The sequence below is a fragment of the Rattus norvegicus genome, chromosome 1 (assembly GCF_036323735.1).
Source record: "Rattus norvegicus strain BN/NHsdMcwi chromosome 1, GRCr8, whole genome shotgun sequence".
Lineage (NCBI taxonomy): Eukaryota > Metazoa > Chordata > Mammalia > Rodentia > Muridae > Rattus > Rattus norvegicus.
Window position 1 is genome coordinate 92,434,977 of NC_086019.1, and position 23,371 is coordinate 92,458,347.

General features: G+C 41.6%; 1 protein-coding gene, 1 long non-coding RNA gene and 1 other non-coding gene across 7 annotated transcripts; 2 read left to right on the forward strand and 1 right to left on the reverse strand.

The window, feature by feature from the left end:
• Positions 1-507: 507 nt before the first annotated feature.
• On the reverse strand, positions 508-22,727 carry Zfp59 (zinc finger protein 59). Of its 5 annotated transcripts, none has more exons than XM_063277719.1 (5): positions 22,543-22,727; positions 16,969-17,021; positions 15,836-15,962; positions 13,552-13,647; positions 508-3,760 (listed from the first exon to the last, which is right to left on the reverse strand). In XM_063277719.1, the coding sequence occupies exons 2-5, from the start codon at positions 16,999-17,001 to the stop codon at positions 1,959-1,961; spliced, it is 2,058 nt and encodes a 685-aa protein (XP_063133789.1). In that variant the 5' UTR covers positions 17,002-17,021; positions 22,543-22,727; the 3' UTR covers positions 508-1,958. The 5 variants fall into 5 exon arrangements, with proteins under 5 accessions (XP_063133789.1, XP_063133792.1, XP_008757436.1 ...); XM_063277722.1 differs by having other exon boundaries at positions 22,354-22,727; XM_008759214.4 differs by having other exon boundaries at positions 13,552-13,650; positions 22,543-22,726.
• Positions 9,213-9,276, forward strand: LOC120100218 (U7 small nuclear RNA). The gene has a single exon (XR_005499998.1). It is a non-coding gene; the product is annotated as a U7 small nuclear RNA (small nuclear RNA).
• Positions 19,280-22,697, forward strand: LOC134483083 (uncharacterized). Its single transcript, XR_010059945.1, has 2 exons — positions 19,280-19,444; positions 22,106-22,697. It is a non-coding gene; the product is annotated as an uncharacterized LOC134483083 (long non-coding RNA).
• Positions 22,728-23,371: the final 644 nt, after the last annotated feature.

Below are 23,371 nucleotides of genomic sequence, written 5' to 3' on the forward strand. Positions count from 1 at the left end.
AACGTAGCTTATCGTGTGTGAGCAAATGGCATAAATAATCAGTTTTAATTTTTAAAAATGGTTTAACCCCTTTAGAAAATACTCATTCACCAACAACTATATTTTAAAAATCCCCACACAAACAATTAATGGACTCACAATTCAAATCCTTTCATATTCCTTTATCCATTAGATGTATCCAGAATGAAGTTATTTAAAATGTAATAGTGAATGAATGCATGTGGCTTTGCTAAACCACTTGCTAAAGTACAATTACCATTCCTGTCAGTTACAATAATGTCGATGAAAACGAGAGCACAGAGCTGGAGAGATCGATCAGTGGAAGAGTATTGACCATTCTTCAAGAGGTCCTGAGTTCAATTTCCAGCAACCACATGGTGGCTCACAACTATCTGTAATGGGATTTGATGCCTTTTTCTGGTGTGTCTGAAGACAGCGACAGTGTACTCACATGTATAAAATATATAAATAAATGTTAAAAAAAAGAAAGAACACAATAGAAGCCACTTTATAGAACATGAGTATTGACCAAATACTCTCAAGTTCTTTATTATATATTTTAACCCTGTTGCTACAACCTTGGCTGGTGCTGTGCTATCCTTTAACAAATTATACAAAAACAAAGTAAATATCCAAACTAATATCACAGGAGCCATGGGATGTTAATGGGAACAATGAAGACATCTCAAATAAACCTAGTTCCAATAACTGTTCTCCCTAAGATGACTGTCCTTGGTGACTAATGATTGATAAATTAAGACTATACAACTAGCAAGAGGCAAGTAAATCAAAATCATGATGGCTCCCCTGTATTTGACATTCTCAACAGAGTACTTCCTCTGAACAACAGACTTCCAACATTCACATTTTCAAAGGGTTTTTCACATTAGGAATATATGAATCTGATGTTTTCCAAACCAAAAGGCCTATTAAAATTCCTCCCACATCTTTTCAGTCATAGTCTTAACAATATGAGTGTTCTGATCCTCAGTAAAATTTCCAAAGGCGTGTCCACATTCCTTACATGCTCAGGACTCCTGATGATCATAGATTTTCTGATACTGTGTAAGCTTACCATTTACAACAAAGGCTTTCCCACAGTCTTTGCATTTATAAGGTTTCAGATCTATCTGTCCTCTCTGGAGTTTTAAGAGCTTTGCTATTTCTATATGTTCCTCCATTCCTTATATTCCATGGATTCTTTTATGTTGAGGAAGGCCTGATCCCCAATTGAAGATATTTCCACATTTTTTACAGTGACAGGATTTTACAATGGTATGAATTTTCCAATATGCATTGAAGTATGAACTAATTCTAAATGTTTTCCCATGCTTCTTACATTCATAGGGTTTCTAATATACAGGTAGCTTAGAATTATTGTTAATGGCCTTTTCACATTCTTTATATTCATAAGGCTTCTACTAATATGAAATGTAGAGCCCAACTAGCTTGATTTTTGACTAAAGACCTTTATACATTCTTCACATTGGTTAGGTTTCTCACCAGTATGAATCACAATTGTGGGTTCTCTTATAAATTCTAAGTCTTGGACCATGAACAAAGCCTTTTGCACATTCCTTGCACTGATAGGGTTTCACATCAGTATGGATTTTCTGATGTTGAATAAGTTGGTGCTAAGTCTGAAAGCTGACCAGCACTGCTCACTCACATTCAAAGGACTTCTTTCCAGCACGAATGCTCTGGTACTTAGTAAACTGAGCCAGAACAGTGAAGGCCTTTCCACATTCCTTACACTGAATTGGTTTCTCATCAGAATCAATTTTCTGATGTTGCATGAGCTTTGAACAATCAAAGCCTTTCCCACACTCATTACATTCATATGGTTTCACAGCAGCATGAATAACCCTATGTCAAATAAGAGTGGAGACACACTTAAAGGACTTCCAACATTCCTTGCATTCAAATTGTTTTTAACCTGAATAAATTTGTTTTATGGCTCATAAGACAAAAGGCCTCTCTACACTCTTTGCATTTTCACCATTATGAAATCTCTGGTGGCGAATAAGATGTATATTAAGCCTAAAGGCTTTTCCACATTTCTTACAGTCAAAGGGTTTCTCTCCAGTGTGAACACTCTGATGCTCAGTAAAATTTGAACTTCTACGAAAGAATTTCCCACATTCCTTGCACTGATATGGTTTTTCACCAGTATGAATTCTCTGATGTTGAGTAAGTAGGGACTGAAGTCTGAAAGCTAACCCACACAGCTTACACGTGAAAGGTTTCACATTACTGTGAATACTCTGATGCTCGGTATAATTTGACCTTCGACGAAAGAATTTCCCACATTCCTTGCACTGATATGGTTTTTCACCAGTATGGATTCTCTGATGTTGATTAAGCAGGGACTGAAGTCTGAAGTCTGACCCACACAGCTTACACTTATAAGGTTTCACATTACTGTGAATACTTCGATGCTCAATAAAATTTGAACTTCTACGAAAGAATTTCCCACATTCCTTGCATTCATATGGTTTTTCACCAGTATGAATTCTCTGATGTTGAGTAAGTAGGGACTGAAGTCTGAAGGCTGTCCCACACAGATTACACTTGTAAGGTTTCACATTAGTGTGAATACTCTGATGCTCGGTATAATTTGACCTTCGACGGAAGAATTTCCCACATTCCTTGCACTGGTATGGTTTTTCATCAGTATGAATTCTCTGATGTTGATTAAGTAGGGACTGAAGTCTGAAGTCTAATCCACACAGCTTACACTTATAAGGTTTCACATTACTGTGAATACTCTGATGCTCAATAAAATTTGAGCGTCGACGAAAGAATTTTCCGCATTCCTCACACTGATATAGTTTCACATCAGTATGGATTCTCTGATGTTCAGTAAGATGGTACTTACGTCTAAAGACTGACCCACACAACTTACACTGGAAAGGCTTCTCATCAGTGTGAGTTTTCTGATGCTCAGAAAGATATGCTTGAAGCCTAAAAGCTTTCCCACATACATTACACCCAAAGGCTTTCTCACTGGTGTGAATATTCTGGTGCTGCATAAGGTAGGAGCCACTATTGAATATCTTTCCACACTGTTTACATTCAAATGATTTCTTTCCAGTATGAATGTTCCGGGGCTGAGTGATGAGCTCTGCTAGAACATTCAAGACATTTCCATACTCTTTATACTGAAAGGGTTTCTTATCAGAATGAACTTTCTGATGACGCATGAAGTTTGAACGACGATTAAAGGCTTTCCCACACTCATTACATTCAAATGGTTTCACACCAGCATGAATAAACTTATGTTGAACAAGGCTGGAGTCATGCTTGAAAGACTTACCACATTCACTACATTCAAAAGGTCTCTCACCACTGTGAGCGTTCAGATGTCTTGTAAGATGCTGTTGTATTTTGAAGGCCTTCCCACAATCCTTACATTCATAGGGTTTTTCTACAGAATGAATACTCTGATACTGAGTAAGAGTTGAACTACAACCAAAATACTTCCCATACTCCTTACATTCATATAGTTTTTCTAGACTGTGAGTTAGAGTGTGGCAGGTGTAAGTGGGTACTTTTTCCTTGTTAGTATTCTTTTGATCAACATCTCCTTCTTGACAATCCTGTAGTCCTCTGAATGTACTATAGCTGTGGCCATTACTAAAACTGGAGCCCTTAAGTTCAAAAGTTTCACTTATATGCCTTATGGTCTGTTTGAATAAATTTATAGTATATATGTGGTTGTCTGGAAATAGTTCTTGAGTTTCATATTCTGACTCCAAATCTGGAAAAAAAAAGTAGAAAACAAGAATATTTTATTTTTCTGCTAACACATTTACAATCCATTAAATGAATGGTCTGACTCTAAAGCATTTTCTGAGAAGCTAAACTGGAGTTCGGAGAGCAGCAACAATAAACTTTATTTAAGAAAGTACTCTTTATAGGTAGATCACTTAGAAATGGGAAGGCACGTCTGCTTAACAAGACTATAACTAATTATACTCAAATAGTCTTATGGGGTTTTTTTTTTTTGCATAATACACACTTTTTGGTGAAGTTTTTGAACCAGTTAAATAACATTGCACAAATACAAAATATCTGTTATACATTAAGAAAACTGTCAGGGACCTGAAAACCTCAAAAAAGGGTGGAGGTAAAAATCTGTGGTGCTGGTAATACAAATGGTAATAATACCAGCAACAAGGAACCAGGGTTACCAGGGTCATGATTTCCACACCAGCTTGAACAATATACTGAAACTCTGTCTAAGAAAAATAAGAAAAAGCTAAAAAGAAAACAGAAAGAAAGCAGGAATAAAAAACTCATTGGAATTTTTTAAAAGAGTAAGGCTCTCTGGCTAGGGAAACTGTAGACATTCCCACATTCCTTGCACTGATATAGTTTTTCAGATCCTTACCTATCCCTCTTCTCCTCCAAATTCAATCACCTAATCTCATCCCTCAATCTGTACCAGACCACCTGCTGCAGCCTTCCTGTCCCCATCATGCAAATCTGCATTTCCAAACTAACTTTTACCCACTCACTGCTTGATCCCAATGCACAATTCCAACAGGTATTCCCTGGAAATCTGAAGGTCACTCTGGTCAGGGAAACAGGTAGGCTAACAGCAGATCTTTACTTCTCCTCGATTCCTCCAACTCCAATTCCCAGTCTCATCCCTAGCTCTATAGCGGACTACCTGCTATAGCCTCTCCTCACCCTTAGACCCCATTCCAAAGATCTAGTGGAACATCCGCTTTCCTCCCTCCTATGGGATCCTACAACACTCCTAAATGTCAGCTCTCAATACCTAGAAACACATTTAACCTAGAACCCCTAATGGCAACACCTATCAGGACCCCAGAAGAACTTCCTACCAGGCAACACACTTTCCTAAGAACAAAAGAAAGCAACAGAAAGCAAAGAACACCCAACAAAGACAAGACCTGATATCAGCACCTAGAATTACAATTTTCCCAAATCCAAATGTCTATATGCCATGTTATACAAAAACACAACACAGTCAGGGCAGTACATGTACACTAGAGCCTAGAACCCCTACTACAGCAGGACTTGAGTATTGCAACATGGCTAAAGTACAATAACAAGCATTACAATAGCCTTTATGAATATGATAGAGGCCATTAAAGAGAAAATGAAGAAATCCTTTTAAATAAATCTATGAAAACACAATTCATAAGTGGAAATCAATTAATTAAACAGGTCAAGACCTGAAAGTACAAATAGAATCAATAAAGAAAACCCAAACTGAGGGACATCTAGAAGTTAAAAGGTTAGGGACTAAAAAAGAACACTCAGAGGAAAATCTCACAAACAGAATTCAAGAAATGGAAGACAGAATAGCAGAAATTGAAGACAGAATAGTAAAAATGGGTATCTTTGTCAAAGAAAATGGTAAAGCTAAAAATGTTCCTTATGAATCATCTAGGAAATCAGGGACACCAAGAAAAGACCATATCTAAGAATAAGAACAGAGAAAGGAGGAGGGACCTAGGTCAAAGGCAAAGAAATATTTCCAACAAAATGATAAAAAGAAAATTACCACAATTTAAAGAATGAGATGCTTATCAAGGTACAGGAAGCAATCAAAACACCAATTACACTGGACCAGAAAAGAAAGTTCTCTCAGCACATAATAATCAAAACACTAAACATATAAGACAAAGAAAGAATATTAAAAGGTGTAAGGGGGAAAGACCAAGAAGCATAAAAAGGCAGAGTTACTAGACTAACACATGGCTTCCTAATCAAGAGTTTAGCAACCAGAATAGACTACACAGATGTACGACTCTAAGAGACCACAGACACCAGCCCAGACTAGTATACCCAGGAAAAATTTCTAACACTATAGATGGGTAAGAGACATTTCATGATAGAAATCAAATGTAAGCAGTATCTATGAACAAATCTACCCTATAAAAGGTTCTAGAACAGTGGTTCTCAACCTTCTTAATGTTGTGACCCTTTAATACAGTTTCTCATGTTGTGGTAACTACCACCATAAAAATTTTTTGTTATTTCATAACAATTTTGTTGCTGTTATGAATCATAATGTAAATATCTGATATTTCTGATTGTCCTAGGCAACCCCCTGTGAAAAGGGGTCACAAGTTTGAACCATTGCTCTAGCAGGAAAACTCCAGTCCAAAGAGGTTAACAGAAAACACAAGTGATAAATAATCCCAGATTAGCAAATGAAAAAACGAGAAACACACACACCCGTACAACAAAGTAAGAAAAATCAAGAAACACTGCTCATTGATATCTCTCAACATCAGAGGGCTCTATCCCCCAGTAAAAGAACACAGACCAACAGAATGGATTCAGAAAACTTCTGCTCTATCCAAGAAAAACATATTAACACCAAGAATAGACATCACACCTCAGGGTAAAGAAATGAGGAAAAAAATATTCCATTTCCAAACAAATAGAATTGCTTGAGCAAGCTGGTGTAGCCATTTTAATATGTGACAAAATAGAGTTCAAACCAAAACTAACTAGAAGTGAAAAAGAAGGATAATACATGATCATCAAAAACAAAACAAAAAACAACACAAACAAAATGCCAACATATATGCACTGAACAGAAATCATTCAAGTTTGTAAAAGAAACATTATTTCTGCTTAAATCACATATGCTAATAATAATAATAATAGCATTAATAATAACGGGAGACTATAATACCCCACTCTCACCAATAGACAGGTCAACCGGACAAACTCAACAGAGAAATGCTGGCACTAACTGACATAATAAACCAAATGACCCAACAGATATTTACAGAACGTATCACCCAAACACAAAAGAATATATCCTCTCAGACCCCGTCCATCTTTCTCTCAAAATTAACCACATACTTCCACAAAAAGGAAGTCTCAAAAGACACAGAAAATTTAAATTAACACCTTATATTCTATCTAGCCATTATGGATTAAACAAAAAGCTTACAAACTCATAAAAACTAAACAACTCATTATCAAAGGTCAAAGTATGTTGGTGTGCAGATGATGTGACAGCATACATAAGTGACTCTGAAGACTCCAATGGGGAACCATTACAGCTGATAAACACATTCAGCAAAGAAGCTCGATGCAAAATTAACTCACAACATTGGTAATCCTAAGTACAAAAGACAAATGGCCTGAGATAGAGAAAGAAATCAGGGAAACAACACCTTTCACAACAGCCTTAATTAATATACAATATCATGGGGCTTGTACGATAAAAACAGTAAGATACTGAAGAGAGAAAGTGAAGAAGATATCAGAAGATGGAAAGCTCTCCCATGCACTTGGATGGGTAGGATTCATATAGTAAATATAACCCTCATACCACAAGAACTCTACACATTCAATGAAATCATTATCAAAATAACAACACAATTAATACTTCACAGATCTTGAAAGGCCAACTTTCATTTTATATGGAATACAAAATAAAAAAAAAAACAACCCAGGATAGTTTAAAAATTGTTCAGTAATAAAAGAACTGTGGGAGGTATATCACCATCCTGTAGTGTGATGTATCGTGTGGGCCTGGCCCTTTAAAGGATCCATAGTTGCTAATCAACTAGTCTTCAAGGGAACTGTTAGACTCTATGAGCTTCAGTATCATTTGCCTCTTGGACCTCTTTTGACAGACGAGTATAAAGCAGAGGCTGTGATGGGATAAGTAAGATGCAGGTGGCAGAAGAAATGGGGTCAGAGAGATGAGTTGGTGCAGAAAAGAGACTGAGCAGAGTAAATAGGAGACTGCTGAGCCAGGAGGACCTGAGCTGAGCCAGACAGATATCCTTAGGACACAGTTGAAAGTGACCTGGACTAAAGAATAAGGAGAGAAGACAGCTGGTGACGGCTGAGTCAGGAGAAGGGAGCTGAGCAGAGAGGCTGGCACAGCTGTTACAGTTTAGAACTGCTAGTACTGGGGAAACTGTGAGAAGAGACTGTCGAAGCACACGGTTCAGAACTGAGGGAGGAATGGCTGGGAGAAACCTTTGAAGGAGCTGGGTTGGAAATTGGGAGGACGGAGGGGAGGGAGTTAAGAGAACTGGTTACTGTTTGTAAGAAAAGGAGACGTTAAAAGCAACATTTAAAAGGAAAAGAACTATAGGTTACACCAACTCCAATCTCAAGCTGTACTACAGAGTATAAAAACAGTTTGTGTAGAGAAATTGTCATCCAGCAACATGGCTGCCCTGGCAAAGGATCACATCACAAAACTTTCTAGGTCTGTGTGATCCAGCTGCAATGACACATCTTTAATCCCTCTGGCAGGAATACAGACATCCCACTAACTTAACTTTGTGTCAAGTCTAGCATGGCTGCCCCTGGAGCAGAGCCAGCAGGGCGTGGGCCTGTGGTTACAGTAAGCTTAAGGTTTGTTTATATTAAAATGTATATACTTCACTTCATGTTCCTCATTCGGAAACTGTTCTCCCGGCCAAGGTTAATGATGTCATGATAATTGGAAACAGCACAATTTGGAAAAGTAAGAATGTGTCTATGTTCCTCAGCAAAATGGTAAATGCTGTGACCTTCAAGACAGCCCTTTTTTTTTTTTTTAAAGATTTATTTTATTTATTATATATAAGTACACTGTAGCTGTCTTCAGATACACCAGAAGAGGGCATCAGATCTCTTTACAGTAGGTTGTGAGCCACCATGTGGTTGCTGGGAATTGAACTCATGACCTCTGGAAGAGCAGTCGGGTGCTCTTAACTGCTGAGCCATCTCTCCAGCCCTTCAAGACAGCCCTTAAGGTTGTGGAAAAGACCTTTGACAACATGAGTTCAAGAATATATAAACAGGATTTCTCAACTATGCAAAATATAAGAATGCAATATGAATTGTATGAGGGACTTCACAGATCTGAAAGAACAGAGGCAGCTGCACTAATGAGTCCATAAAGAGAAAGGAATAGTTAAAAAAACAAGGCTCATGGTTCAAGTAATTAGAGAGTGAGTGCTGATCTCAGAGTGGAATCCCACCCAGCTAAGCTTATTGTTTGTGTTTACAAAGGCAGGCACACCTCTGAGTTCATTTGCTATGTTAAAAACATGTACTTGTCTTTTTCTAAGAATCAAGGGGCTAAAGTCATAAAATGCTGATTCATGGGATAATCAAAAGGGAACCTGGGGTAAACTATTGAATTGCTATGCAAGTAAAAGACTGGACTTTGGTCTGCAAGAGCTGAGCAACGTAGAGCGCTACCTAGAGAGTTAGTATAGCTCTATTAGAATTTCTTCTAGCAGGTATTCTGACTTTGATCAGAAAACCCAAGAGCTGTCTTGAGCAACAAAGCTGCCTCAAGCAAAGAGCTGTCTTGAGTAGAGAGCTATCTAGGGGCCTATATCAAGCAGATACAGAACTGTCAGTTGGCACCCTTCCAGTTGTTCTACCACTCCCAAACGCCCCTTCTTCAGGACTCCCTCTCCAAGCTGAGGCTGGACCTCAGCACCTCTGGCTGAAATATAGGTATGCCCTTGGCACATAGCTTTAACCTGCTGAATAACACTAATGGTAAAGTTAGTAGACGGAAAGAGCCATGTCTGGAAGTGATATCTAATTGAGGGGCAGTCAAAGTGATGACTCAGAGACAGATTTGACAGAATGAGTCAGAGATAGGATATGGCCATCTCTTGGGAGAACAGCACAGGAAACAGAAGCTATTTAAGAGCAGTGCAAGGAGAGACTTAGTTGAGAATGAATACAGTAGAGTTGAGTTAGTGGCAGTTCTGTTTATGGAGTTCAGAGGGTAGTTTTAACTTAGACATCTGTACAGAGACAGGGTCCAGAGAGAGAATAAGCTAGATACAAATGAAGACAGAATGAGACAGAGAATGAGTAGGAGTCAGAAGATTAGAACATATTTGAAAAATTACTATGAGGCCAAGCACAGCAATTCAGTGAGAAGCCAAGAGAAGCCAGATTCAGTCAGCTTAGGGAGAAGTTGAGCCAGAACAGCGGAGTTGAGCCAGCCACCCAGAGTTTAGAGTTAAAAAGCTTAAGTTTATTTAGCAGTAAGCCTCTTAGATGACAATTACATCTGGCAAAAAAAAAGATACTTTCGAAAGCATGGGAATGGCACAAAAGCAGACATGTTGTTCAAGGGAAATTAATTGAAGACCCAGACATAAATCTACATACTATGGATACCAGATTGTTGATTAAAGAAGCCAAAAATATACATTGGAAAAAAGACAGCATCTTGAAAAACTGGGGCCAGTCAAAAAGTACAGCTGCATATTTAAGAATGCAAATAGATCCATAATTATTATCACCCTATACAAAACTCTACTCCAAATGGATCAAAGGTTTCAACATGAAACCAGGTACACTGAACCTATTAGAAGAAAAATGTGAAATAGACTTGAACTTACCAGCACAGGAAAAGACTGAATAGAATATCATTAGCACAGCCACAGAGATCAACAATTAATAAACAGGGCTTTCTAAAACTGAAGAGCTTCTACGCAGTAAAGAGCATTGTCATTCTGACACAGTGGCAAGCTACAGAATGGGAAAAGGTTTTACCAACTATACATCCCATATAAAGCTATATCCAAATTGTATAAAGAACTTAAGAAACTAGGTATCAAGTAAACCAGCCAACTAAAAAATGGGGTACAGACCTAAACAGAGACTCTCAAAAGAGGAAATTCAAATGGCTGAGGCATACTTAAGGAAATCTTTAGCCACCAGAGGAAAATGCAAATCAAAGCTGCTTTGAATTTTCATCCTACACCCATCAGAATGGCTAAGATCACTGAACAAATGACCACTCACACTGACGAGCACGTGGAGTAGGACTCTCATCCACTGATGCTGTGTGTGTAATCTGTACCGTTACTATGGAAATCCATGTGGTAATTCCTCAGAAAGATGGGAATTTCTATACCTCGAGATCCAGCTCTACCACTCTTGGACACATACCCAACGGAGGCTCCATCACAGCACAGAGACACTTGCTCAACCATGTTCACTGCTGCTTTATTCACAATATTCAGAAATTGGAAACAACCTAGATGCCTATCAATAGAGGTATGGATAATGAAAATACAAAATGGAGTATTACTCGACTGTTGAGAAAATGAAATTATAAAATGCTCAGGTAAGTATTGGATGAGACTAGAAAAAAAATCATTCTGAGTGGGGTATCAGAGACCCAGAAAACACAAAAATGGTATGTATTCACTTATATGACAATACTAGCTGTTAAATTAATGATAACCAAGCTATAACTACAGAGGTTAGATATAGAGTAAGGAACTTTACTTGAAAAGGCGAATAAAACCAATAGTTATGGATGGAGGGGGTGGGGCCTAGAATGGAAGGATCAGTTGGGAAGGGAGAGAAAAGGTGACACGAGAGGAAATATGAGGAGAAATAGATAAAGTTAAGGGTCATTTGAGGAGTAGTATGGATATCTAACACGTAGATACTTCCTAAAAGTATACACATATATGAGGGCTATCTAAATAAAACAGCCAAATACTAGGGCAGACAAGAGTCCCACCTGACCATCTCTTGTCCCCTTATAGTCCGAGAGTTGGGTTACATACATCTAATTGTGGGCTGAAGGGGCCTAAGCAAACCTTCACACAGGCCAGGCTGCTGCCACAGGCTGCTGGCCAAGCTGGCAGGAGTAACTAATTAATACATGATCTTACTTAAGCCCACTCCATCAGATGCAACCCATTCCTGACACAGGCTGAGTCACCAAGAACCTGACCCTAGGCAGGCTCCTAGGGTAAAGCCAAATATTCTGCTCTAAAACTGTTCTAAGAACACAAAAACAAATACAAAAACGTAGCAATAAAAGTCTCCTAAAGGGGGCTGGAGAGATGGCTCAGCGGTTAGACTGCTCTCCCAGAGGTCCTGAACTCAATTCCCAGCAACCACATGGTAGCTCACAACCATCTGTAATGGGATCTGATGCTCTCTTCTGGTGTGTCTGAAAATAGCTACAGTGTACTCTTACACATAAAATAAATAAATCTTTAAAAAAAAAAAAAACTCTCCTAAAGACATTCTGGTACACTTATAGTTCAACCGTTTATATGTTCAGCCATCATCAGAGAAGCTTCCTCCTACAGCCGCTGGGAACAAACATGGAGGTCCACAGCAGACATTATGTAGACAGTAGAGACCTTGGGACACTCAGCCCTAAAAGGGATGTGTCCATCAGCTCCTCCCTCAGCATTCAAGGGAAGAAATGTAAAAGCCTGAGTGAGGGAGGACACCAAGAAAACAAGGTCCTCTAAATAAACACCATCAAAGCGCATGTGATATACAGGGACTGAAGCAGCATGCACAGGTATGGCCTGCGATACCCAATCTGCACCAGGTCCTTTGTGCGAGAATTATGGCTTCCAAGTCAGTGTTCATATGGGACTTGGGATACATGAGGGGGTAAACGAGTGGGTCAGTTTCTTTCACCTTTTCCTGGGCTATTTCCTTTTTGTCTGTTTTGTCCAATTCCAATGTGTTATTTTTTGTTTTAGCTTATTTTATTATGTAAATATTATCCCTTAGAAGTCTGTTTTCAAAGGAGAGACAGAAAGGAAGTGGATGCAGAGGGGAGGAGAGATGGGGAGGAACTGGGAATTCTACTGTAAGTAGAGGGAGGGGAAGACATAATCAGCATATACTATGTGAGGAAAATAAACCTATTCTCAATAAAAGGAAGGGAAAAAAGACTATGAAGATCTAATAGATACATTCAAAAAGTTTGACAATGAAATGTTCAAAAAGCTAAAATCAACCCCAAAAATCATGTAACATGGAAAGACTCATAAAGAAAACTTCTGATGATCATCTTGAGATGGTCATTTCATTAGTGTGAGTGTAACAAGATTGTTTACCTTAACTACAGCTGATGAAGATGGTAAAGTGTATCCTACAGAGGGATGCCTGGCACACTTAGAATCAAGTCTTACATTAATAACAGAGTAACGTGATCATTACATCAACTACGGTTGACGGAAGATTGTAGAGTGTATCCTACAGAGGGATGCCTGGCACACTCAGTATCAAACAGTTTGAGAAGTAGTGTCTGAACATGGGGCTGTAAACATAAATACCGCACGTAAGTCAATAGCTGTCAGTGATTATTTAGGTAACAACACTTTCTTTTCCTTCTGCTTTTTAATTTGTTGCTGTTATTTCATTGGTTTCTGTCTGTTTTTAATGATTCAGTCATCTTCACTGTATATGTTTCTATGAAGGTATGTATATAAACATACCATTTAATGATTCAGTCATCTCCATTTTATGTTTCTATGAGCGTGTGTGTGTGTGTGTGTGTGTGTGTACACATACCATTTCCAGGTCCGCTGTCCAAGGAAGCCAAAAAGAGCATCAGCTCTTTGGAATTAGAGTATAGGAGGTTGCAAACCTGCATGTGGGTGGTGGAAAGCGAGTAAGAGCAGGAGGTACTCTTAACCACTACATGACTGCTCCTGCCCCTCTATCCTTTGAGATGATCTCACATGGCATCTCTCTGACCACAAGCTGTGCCTGGCAGGGCTGCAGGCTCACCTCCCTCTTACTCACCTGGGCTCAGCCTGTCTGTTTCTTCCTTCACAGCCATCCAGGGCTCTTTCTCCTGCTCTAGTAAGGTGATCAGATATGGCTTGGAAACGCAACTTCCTACTAAAAAAAAAAAAAACACATAGTGTAGACTTTTTTTTTTTTTTTTTTTTTTTGAGACTCAATCTAATTATCCCAGGATGTCCTAGAACCTGTTAAGTAAGCAAGGCTGGCCTGAGCATACTTGATCTGCCTGCGTCTGTCTCCCAAATGCTGGGACTGAAAGTGTGTGCCACCAAGCTCTGCCTGTGCAGATTTTTAATTATTATAAAAGTCTATATACAGCCTGGCATGGTAGGTGGATCAAGCCTGTGAACCCAGCAGGTAGGGGAATAAGCCAGGCAAGACTGGGCTTCATAACAAACCCAGATCTCAAGAAACCAAATCAGAATATTCTAAAAGCCAAAGGAATGCTGAGGAGAGACTTCAGAGAAGGAAAAGAGCAACCTGGCCAAGAAACCAGCTGCTTCAGAAAAAGGTTTAATCTCCTTTAAATAACGACAGGCACTTGTCACTAAGAGGAGAGCGTAATGGAGCAGTGAGAACGTGAACCGGAGGCTGTACTGTGTGGTGTAGACCCCGTCTCTGCAGCTCACCACTGATGCCGCTCACTTAGGCAGGGCCGTAGGATTCTATGCTCGATTTTCCATCTAAAACCGGGCATGGCGGGGCACACACAGTCACAACCCTTGAGTGTAAGCAGGCAGATGAGAAGTTCAAGGCTGGGTGTAGTTTCTTAGCAAGTTCAAAGCCAGCCTGCAGTATGTGAGGCCTGGCCTCAAAAAAAGCAATTAATAATACCTATCAACAATAATAATAATAATAATAATAATAATAATAATAATAAGAAGAAGAAGAAGAAGAAGAAGAAGAAGAAGAAGAAGAAGAAGAAGAAGAAGTACTACTACTACTACTTAGGACAGGTTTATGATATCTATTGGGTAGGGCCAATATTAAGATTAAATACTATTTCAAATATTTGAATAGTGTCTGATCTATATCAAAACAAAATCATTGTGTTTTTACATTTCCATGTATTTATTCAGTAGCGCTGGGGATGGACCAGGGCTTTGAACAGGCTATGGAAGGGCTGCTCTACTGAGTTACTCCCCAGCTATGGGAAGTGTTGTCATCATTGTCATTATGCTGCCTTCCCTCACATTCACACCCCATTCTTACACATTTGCTCAGTGAAAGACACAAATCTACGAAGCAGGCAAAGGAAGTGTTCACTGAAGGAAACAGGATGTGCCCACTTCTATTTTGAGTCAACTCTATTGATTCATTAGTAAATAAATCACAACGGCTCTTTCATTTAGATGTGTGTGTGTGTGTGTGTGTGTGTGTAGGTATGCACACAGGCATGAATGCATGTCTGGATAGAGCAGAGACAAATGTTCCGTATCTTTGTTGATGATCTAGACTTTAACTTTGTGACAAGACAGGGTCTCACTGAACCTGGAGCTCACTGAGAGGACCTTAACAAGTGGGCAAGCCTGTGCTTCCTGAAACTCCTGTTCCAGCCCAACAAACGTCACATTCTTCCTTTGGTAAGAAGAGAAGCTATCTCTTCTGAATTCTATTAACTAGATTTTTTTTTTTCGGAGCTGGGGACCAAACCCAGGGCCTTGCGCTTGCTAGGCAAGCACTCTACCACTGAGCTAAATCCCCAACCCCTATTAACTAGATTTTAGTGTGTGTGTGTGTGTGTGTGTGTGTGTGTGTGTGTGTGTGTGTGTGTATGAGCACTATGTATGTATGTATGTATGTATGTATGTATGTATGTATGTATGTATATATGTTTGTATGTCTGAGCACCACATGTGGGTATGACCATGAAGGCCAGAAGAAGACATTAGATCCCCTGGAACTGGAGTTACAAGTGGTTGTGAGCCCCTCTGTAGTACTGGGAGTTGAACCTGTATCCTCTGCAAGAACAGCTGGTTCTCTTAACCACCCAGCTATCTCTCTAGGCCAAGATTCTATTGATGGCTTTATCTCTTTATTTATTTATGTGTTTGTCCTCACCCTATAGACTAAGCTACCCTGAAACTCAGTTTGTGTCTGAGGGTGATGTTGCACTCACAGGAATCTTCCTGCCCCAGTCTTCTCAGTGACGCAATGAGAGGAATCAGCCACCATCCCAGCTTCAGCTACCACTGGGAACATGGGGCTGTCTTTTAATTCAGAGTGAGGAAAGCACTCAGTGTATGTGACACATCATCCATTCATGGGGCACAGGCCTTACCCACTGTGACGAGGTGGCTGTAGGTCTCCAACATCGTGTCCCTGTAGAGGACCTTTTGAGTAGCATCCAGGTAGGCCCACTCCTCCTGAGAGAAGTCAACAGCCACATCCCTAAATGTCACTGAACCCTGAAAGAGCAAACACAGAAGAGTGAAATGGGGAAGCTTTCAGGATGGAAAGACAGAAGAGAGGAATTCAGGCGAGGGAAGGGAGCCATAAGGAAATGCTCAAGGCCCCTGACTGCACGAGGTCCCCATAAACCACGACTGTGCCCTCCCCACATATCCAATAATGTGCCTCCCACTCCAGCCACATCCTTCAGGTTACACCCACAGAAGAGAACTGTCACCTGGGGTCAGGGTGAATTACGTAAGGATGTGGTGGGTCCTTAAGTTTATTATACTATCACCTGATGTCATTGAGATTCGTTGTCTTAAGAATGACTTTATACACTATGTAAGAGTCCATGAACTTACTACATAAGAGTCCACATGGCCTGGAGAGATGGCTCAGCCGTTAAAGGCTAGGCTCACAACCAAATATATGAGTCCATATAAGTGCATATTAGGTTTAACCTTCTGTACCATTAAAAAATCAAATTACTTTCCAGGTGACAATGTGTCTCAGGCCTTCCCTGACTCTGGAGACTGCAATCACCTCCTGTCACAGCCTGGATGACCTTTCCCTCTGATCACTGAACTCTCTCCTAAAGCAAGTCACCTCCTCACACATACACAGGGGACACTCACTCTCATGCACTGGGTCATCATCCTGACAACACCACAGATGTCAATCAGGTTTCCCAGGGCAGTCAAATGAGGCCATCACCTCAAAGCTCTGAGGCCCTCAAAGCCCCTGTTTCCCTGTGGGGCTGACGCCTCCACTGCAGGGACAGTCCTCCCTGAGCACAGACCAAGCAGAGAGCACACCTGGAGGAATGCACTCAAAGACAACCCCAGTGCCAGCTGGGAAGAGGCACAGACAGGAAGTGCTCAGACCTGCCAACCCTCACTGTAAAGGGGCAGACTGGGCTGGGGGACTCCAGATCCTTGGGAAGCTTCAAGAGGGAAAGATGGGAAGGAGTCACCTAGAGCTGAAAGTCCCCGTGTGTCAAGGAGAAAAACACCAACTTACACAGACCGTGTGTTGAGAATTGGAGCTGGCCATTCTTCTTCAGGCTTCTTCCCCTGGGAACAAAAAGAAAGCCTGTCATTGGATTGTGACTTGATGTTCCCAGGCTGACTTCTGTCACTGTGATCTCAACAACTACATTTATTCCTCAAGCATCCCCACTCACTTTCTCCCTTCCCACCACTCACAGTGCTTCCAGACCTGTACCCAGCTGCACCCGGCTGGCTTCGACTGATAATAAAGACCAGGCTGTATGGCCCAGAGCTGAGCAGGGAGATGGGGTGGGACTTCTAGATTGCTCAGGCAAAGGACCTGAGAGGGGAAAAGGAGACAGAGAGTTGCCATGACTTGGAGGGAGAAGGATCAGATTTAAGAACTGCAGAGAAAAGTCATCCAGCAATGTAGGTAAGGGAAAGCGGCCATATTGGGGGGAGGGGCTGCCCAGAAGGTCACAGGGCAACAAAGATAAAACATACATTGAGAATACTGGGATACTGGAGGGAAACTTGTGCTAGCTGCGGGAGGTTTAGAAATGCCCAATTATTGATCTAGTCAGGGCATATCAAAATTAGTTGGCCAGAGGGGAGCATGTGTGTGTGCCTCTGTGTGTGTGTGTGTATGTGTGTGTGTGTGTGTGTGTGCGTGCGTGCGTGTGTGTGCGCATGCATGCCTGTGTCTTTCATTCTGGAATCCAGAGAGCTCTTGGGCTGGTGCCTCGCATGCAACCTGCCAGGAACCAAATCAGTTTAACTGCTTTACTACTATACCTCAGTGTCTACTCTGACCCACGATTACAGTGTGTAATGTATCAAGTAAGCCATGAGTCTTAATGAAGATAATTAGCTGTAAAACATGCTGTCACAGGAGGTGAGTATGATCCGTTTCTCTCTTTCCATATTATGGGAGATTTTGCACAAAATAATTTTAATTCTGGTGTCTTAGGACTTTTTGATCCTAGAACTGAATTTCTCAACCTCAGTATGGCTAGCACAATTGTTCTGTCTTGGGCTGTGTGAGAACTGTCTTGTGCTCTGTACTACACTCAGCAGCAGTGACCCTCTACTCACAAGCTCTGAGCAGCACACTGTTTCTTTTCAGACCTAGGGATAAGGGACTGAGGTGCGTATTTTACATATGAAAACAGATGAGGCCTCCAGGTTCTCCCAGCATTCCTCAGACCCTACCTGGCACACCCTGCCCCCAACCCTGAACTTCCCAGGCCAGGGGTTGGGCTGCCCTTCCCCCACAGGGTCTTCCCGATATAATCCAGACATTTTGGTCTCTCCTGCTCGCTTTCCTTCTCTCCCTCTCTCTGCCCCACTCTTTCTCCCTTCCTCTCTTCCCCCTCCCCTCTCCCTTAGCAAGGTGACTTCTCTGGTCCTTGGTGCTAGTGATCTCACTGGAGAGCAGCTTCCCAATAAAGTTGTGTGTGTGTGTGTGTGTGTGTGTGTGTGTACATATATACATACATATATATACATAAAATATACAGATATTGATAAAGAAATACAAATACATATAGATAAAATCTGACTTGAATTGGCTCATTTCACTAGCAGAGAAATAATATCAACACAACCCTCAGATCTCCCCAAGACTTTGCCCTACAGAGCAGCCATCATCAAATGGAGACCTAGTACTGTAGCCAACAGGTCTAAGCCTTGGTTCAATACACTTTGTGATTGTGTATTTGTTTGTGAGACAGCCTCTTCTATATCTCAGGCTAGCCCTGAACTCCTAAAGCTCCTTCCTCCATCTCCCATGCTGAGATTACAGCCATGGACCTCTATGCCCAACTCTCGAGTACACATCTGTGATGGTTTGTATATGCTTGGCCCAGGGAGTGGCACTAGTAGAAGGTGTGGCCCTGTTGGAGTAGGTATATCACTGTGGGCAAGGGCTGTAAGACCCTTATCCTGGGGGTTGGGGATTTAGCTCAGTGGTAGAGTCCACTGGGTTCGGTCCCCAGCTCTGGAAAAAGAAAAAAGAAAAAGAAAAAGACCCTTATCCTAGCTGCCTGGAAGTCAGAATTCTGCTAGCAGCCTTCAGATGAAGATGTAGAACTCAGCCTACACCATGCCTGCCTGGACTCTGTAGTGCCCCCAACTTGATATTGGACTGAATCTCTGTACCTGTAAGCCAGCCCAAGTTAGATGTTTTTATAAGAATTGCCTTGGTCATGGTTATCTGTTCACAGCACTAAAACCCTAACTAAGACAACATCTGATAACCTTATGAAATCATACTTTTTTGTCTCCCCATAAGATTCATAAACAAACTTTCCTTCTTCTGTTATCCTTTCTCTGTACATCAGGTAGCCAGCCTGCCAGGGATTCTCTCATCCCCTCCCGTCTTGTCATAGGAGGGCTGGGACTGCAGACGTGCACTGCTGCATCTGGCACTGCACAGCTCCATGCCAAGCATGTCCTGCACCCACTGAGCCATCACCACAGCCCCCATCTTTTCATTTCTGTGACAGGTGAGTATAAGCTCATGACATTTATAACTGCTTATGCTTCATAAAGTTGGTTACTGAAGGCCAGAGGTTAAAGTACAGGAGGTTCTGCTGGAAGTGACAGCATAGGTCTATATTCCAGCCCTGAGGAGGTAGAGGCAGGAGGTTTGCTCCAAGTCTCAAGCCAGTCTGGCCTCTGTGGTGCTGCAGTCAGTGGCGCTGGTCAAACTCAATTTTAACATTCAGTACAATGACATTGAACCTTCAGAGGCCCAACAGGCATAAGGCCACTCAAAACAGATTCAAATTTACAAACTGAAACTACTAGAAAAATATAAAGTCTCCATGACACTGGATATTTTTGGTATTACTCTAAAAACATAAGTAACAAAACCAAATGGACACATGGGGTTTATATCAAACTGAAAACTTTTCACACTGTGTTAGTTAGGGTTTCTACCGCTGTGAAGAGGTACCATGACTACAGCAACTTTTATAAAGGAAAACATTTAATGGAGCTGGCTTACAGTTTCAGAGGTTTAGTCCAGTATCACCATGCAGAAAGCACGGCAGCGTGCAGGCAGGCCTGGTGCTGGAGAAGGCATAACTTGACCATAGGAGACCTCAAAATACACCTGCTCGGTGACACACTTCCTCCAGAAAGGTGACACCTATTCCAACAAGGCCACAGCTAATAACGACAGTGCCACTCCCTGTGGGCTGATGGGGGCTAATTACATTCAAACAAGCACACATTGCAGAGGAATCGAAGAGGGATAGCAGAGAGAATAATTCCAAACTGCACATGCAAAGACATCCACACCTAAAGTACTGCACAGCGACTTTAAATGCAGACAATTCAGTGAGAAGGAGAGTTCCCACTTAAAGACAGGCAAGCCCACGAGAAGCTATTTCCCCAAATGGAACATCAATGTGGCCTACTAACAGGACATGAGAAATTAGCCTCTCAGTGAGACACTGAAATCACCAGACGAGGAGCAAATGGTTGTCATCGTCCCACTGCACCCGTGAACCTCAATCCACACGTGCTGGCCTGCTCATCTCTTGGTGGGGTTGCGTACCACAGCTACGCAGACAATGCTGGATTGAAAGCAGGGGTGCAAATGTCTCTGGGAGGTACTGACTCTGTAGTGGGATTGCTGCATCACCAGTTCTAGCTGTAACTGAGAATCCGCCATATTGTTTTCTACAATGACTGTATTAATTTATATTCCCTCCACGATGTGTTCTTTCTCTACATTCTTTACTTTAAAAATTTTTTTTTTCTTTCTGTGAATGAAAACTTTGCACCAGTAGATCCTCACCTCTGGGCTCTGACCTGTGCTCATGTACACATAACCTCATACACACAAATTTAAAATTGAAACAGTTAATCTAAAGACAAAACCCAAACACCTACAATCTTGTTTATGTAAAATCCGACACTGTTATCTCCTAGAACCAAGTGAGATGCTGGTTCCTACAGTGTGAGTGGCTGAGGCTGGATGTGCAGCACCGTGGCTGACAGTGGGAGACATGGATCCTTAAGGGAGTTTGGAAGATGCTGATTGAACATTACAAAATTTTAGCTATACAACAAAAGCCCACATGCCATATCACGTAAAACGGTGGCTATGATTGACGGTTCTGAGTAGACAGTAAGCGCATTCTCTGCAAAAGTGGGACATCCCAAGGTATAGAAAACTTCAAAATACTATGCTATATATAATATGAAATTTTTCATCTGAAAAATTCTTTAAAAAGCTCTACATTAGCACATTCACTTTCTTTTGTTTTTCAAACAGTATCTCAGTGTGCGGCCCAGCTAGCCTGGACCTTGTTATGTGGACCAAGTTGACCCTGAACTCATAGTAATCCTCCTGCTTCTACCTCCCAAGTGCTGAGATTAAAATGTACATCACAAAGCCTAGCTTTTCTTTTTGGGTCTCTTTCTTAAATATCCAACCAGTAATCGCTTTATTTCCCACGCTCCCTTGTCCTGCAGAACACTGAGAAGGAACCCAAAATGGCCTCACAGAGCAACAACTAAAGCTAACCAGGCCCTTAGTGTACGGTGTCACTGCACCCACAGGCTTCACCACAGGCATTCTAAGGTTCATGACAGAACTAGAGACAGAGGGGACAGAACCAAGACTCCAACCAGATACCACAGACCCACACGTCCACATCCAACCACAGCATTGCTCACCTGGATCTGGCCACACACGCACGCACTCTGAAAATTACAAGCTCTCAAAGATGCAAAATTTAGTGCTACCACTTTGCCATTCCCGAAATCCTCACGAGTGAACACATCCTCCATCGCCTACATTCTGGCCCTGTTTTGAAAGGCAGGCCTGTAAAGACCAAACGCCATCTGTTGTGTGACGCCATCCAAACAGAAGTCCGCTTAGAAAAATCAAGAGTTTGAAAGACCTAACGTTGATTTCTGGAAGTCCCTATCAATAACATCTTAGGAAAAGGGTGTGGTTCTAGAGAAGACGACAAGGTTCATTGAAACGATAATGAATATTAAGTGGAAAGGGAAGGTACCAATTTGCATGTTCCTCCTTCATTTACCGACAATTCCATATTCTAAACCGAAAACCTCACGACCAAAACTGAAACACCAAACTCACCCTTGGGCCTTAGATGTGTAGCAATAATGCTTTCATTCTTCTCCAGCTCTCCTTAGGGATAATGCCCGCCTAGGGGAGGAGCATGAGATCCCAGACTGTATCCGAGAGCATCCTCGCTGAGCACTTCTTCCTTCACTTCCCACAACACTCACGTGGCCAGGGCTCTGAGAAGCTTACCGAATTCAACAAGCAGCTGCCCCCCTAGGCGACCCTGGGAGGCAGTTCCGGCCTCATGTGCTTCCCCCCCAAGCTCGAGTCTGAACCTCAGGGAAAGCTTCCCTTCAGACTAGTCACCTGACTTCTCCTTAGTGATGCTTAGTCCTCCGCTCCATCCCTGGGACCGCGAGAGAAAATGACAAGCAGAGAAAATGACACAGATGATGCAGAGAGCTCCAGGTGTGTACACGCCAAGAGACGCACAAGCTCACACGTCTCACCATCCCCAGCCACACACCATTCCTAGCCCGCTGACTCCTGCCTTACTCTGTGGAGACCGAAGCCAACCAACAATTTCTTCTTTCAACCAGAAAGATAAGACCTTCCGTATTGGTGGCACTGGGTTGCCAAAGACCCTTGGATGTTTCTGGAGCTAGCGAAGCCTTCAAGAAACCCGGCGTTTCAGAGAGATCCCAGCATGCAACTTAGCCCAGCCCATCCGGGAACTGGGCCCAGGGGCTTGTGGGAGTTCCCACGGTGGGGGGCAAGAAGCTCCGGGTGCTTAAAGGGGGTGTTCCCGGTGCTTAAAGGGGAGGCTCCCTCCTGTGATCAAAATGCAGGTCCGGGTTCTGTGCATAAATGATTCTCTGTCCTGTGGAGTGGACAGGGGAGCTGAAATTTTAAAATTCAGAGTAGGAAGTTAAGATCAGATCGGGATGAATGCTTTGCCTGAGTCCCACTGAGGATTCCACCTCGTTGTGGTCCAGTAGGGACTGAACTAAAGAATTGGTTGGTTTTTAAACGTGGGTATTTCAGAGAGCCAGATGTTCTGGACCCTTCCAGGGTTCAATGTCCCTGTTATTTAGGGAAATTTGAGTGACGACTACATCTGTATGTATCACCACAACTGTGTCCAATAGGCAGTCATTTACCTCATTTAGAGGATGAATGACTAGCACATGTAAGTATCCTAAGGGGGGGGGGGGACATAGGCCTCTTTTTTTGTAGGATAAACACATTTATAGAAACATGACACTATTGAACTTTCAAACCCATTTTTGTTGTTTCTCATATTTTTAAAGAACTTTTTCCAAACGTGATAGAAATTGTGAAAAGACTAGACAATCCTAGTAATAAAACCAATCCTATTAAATAT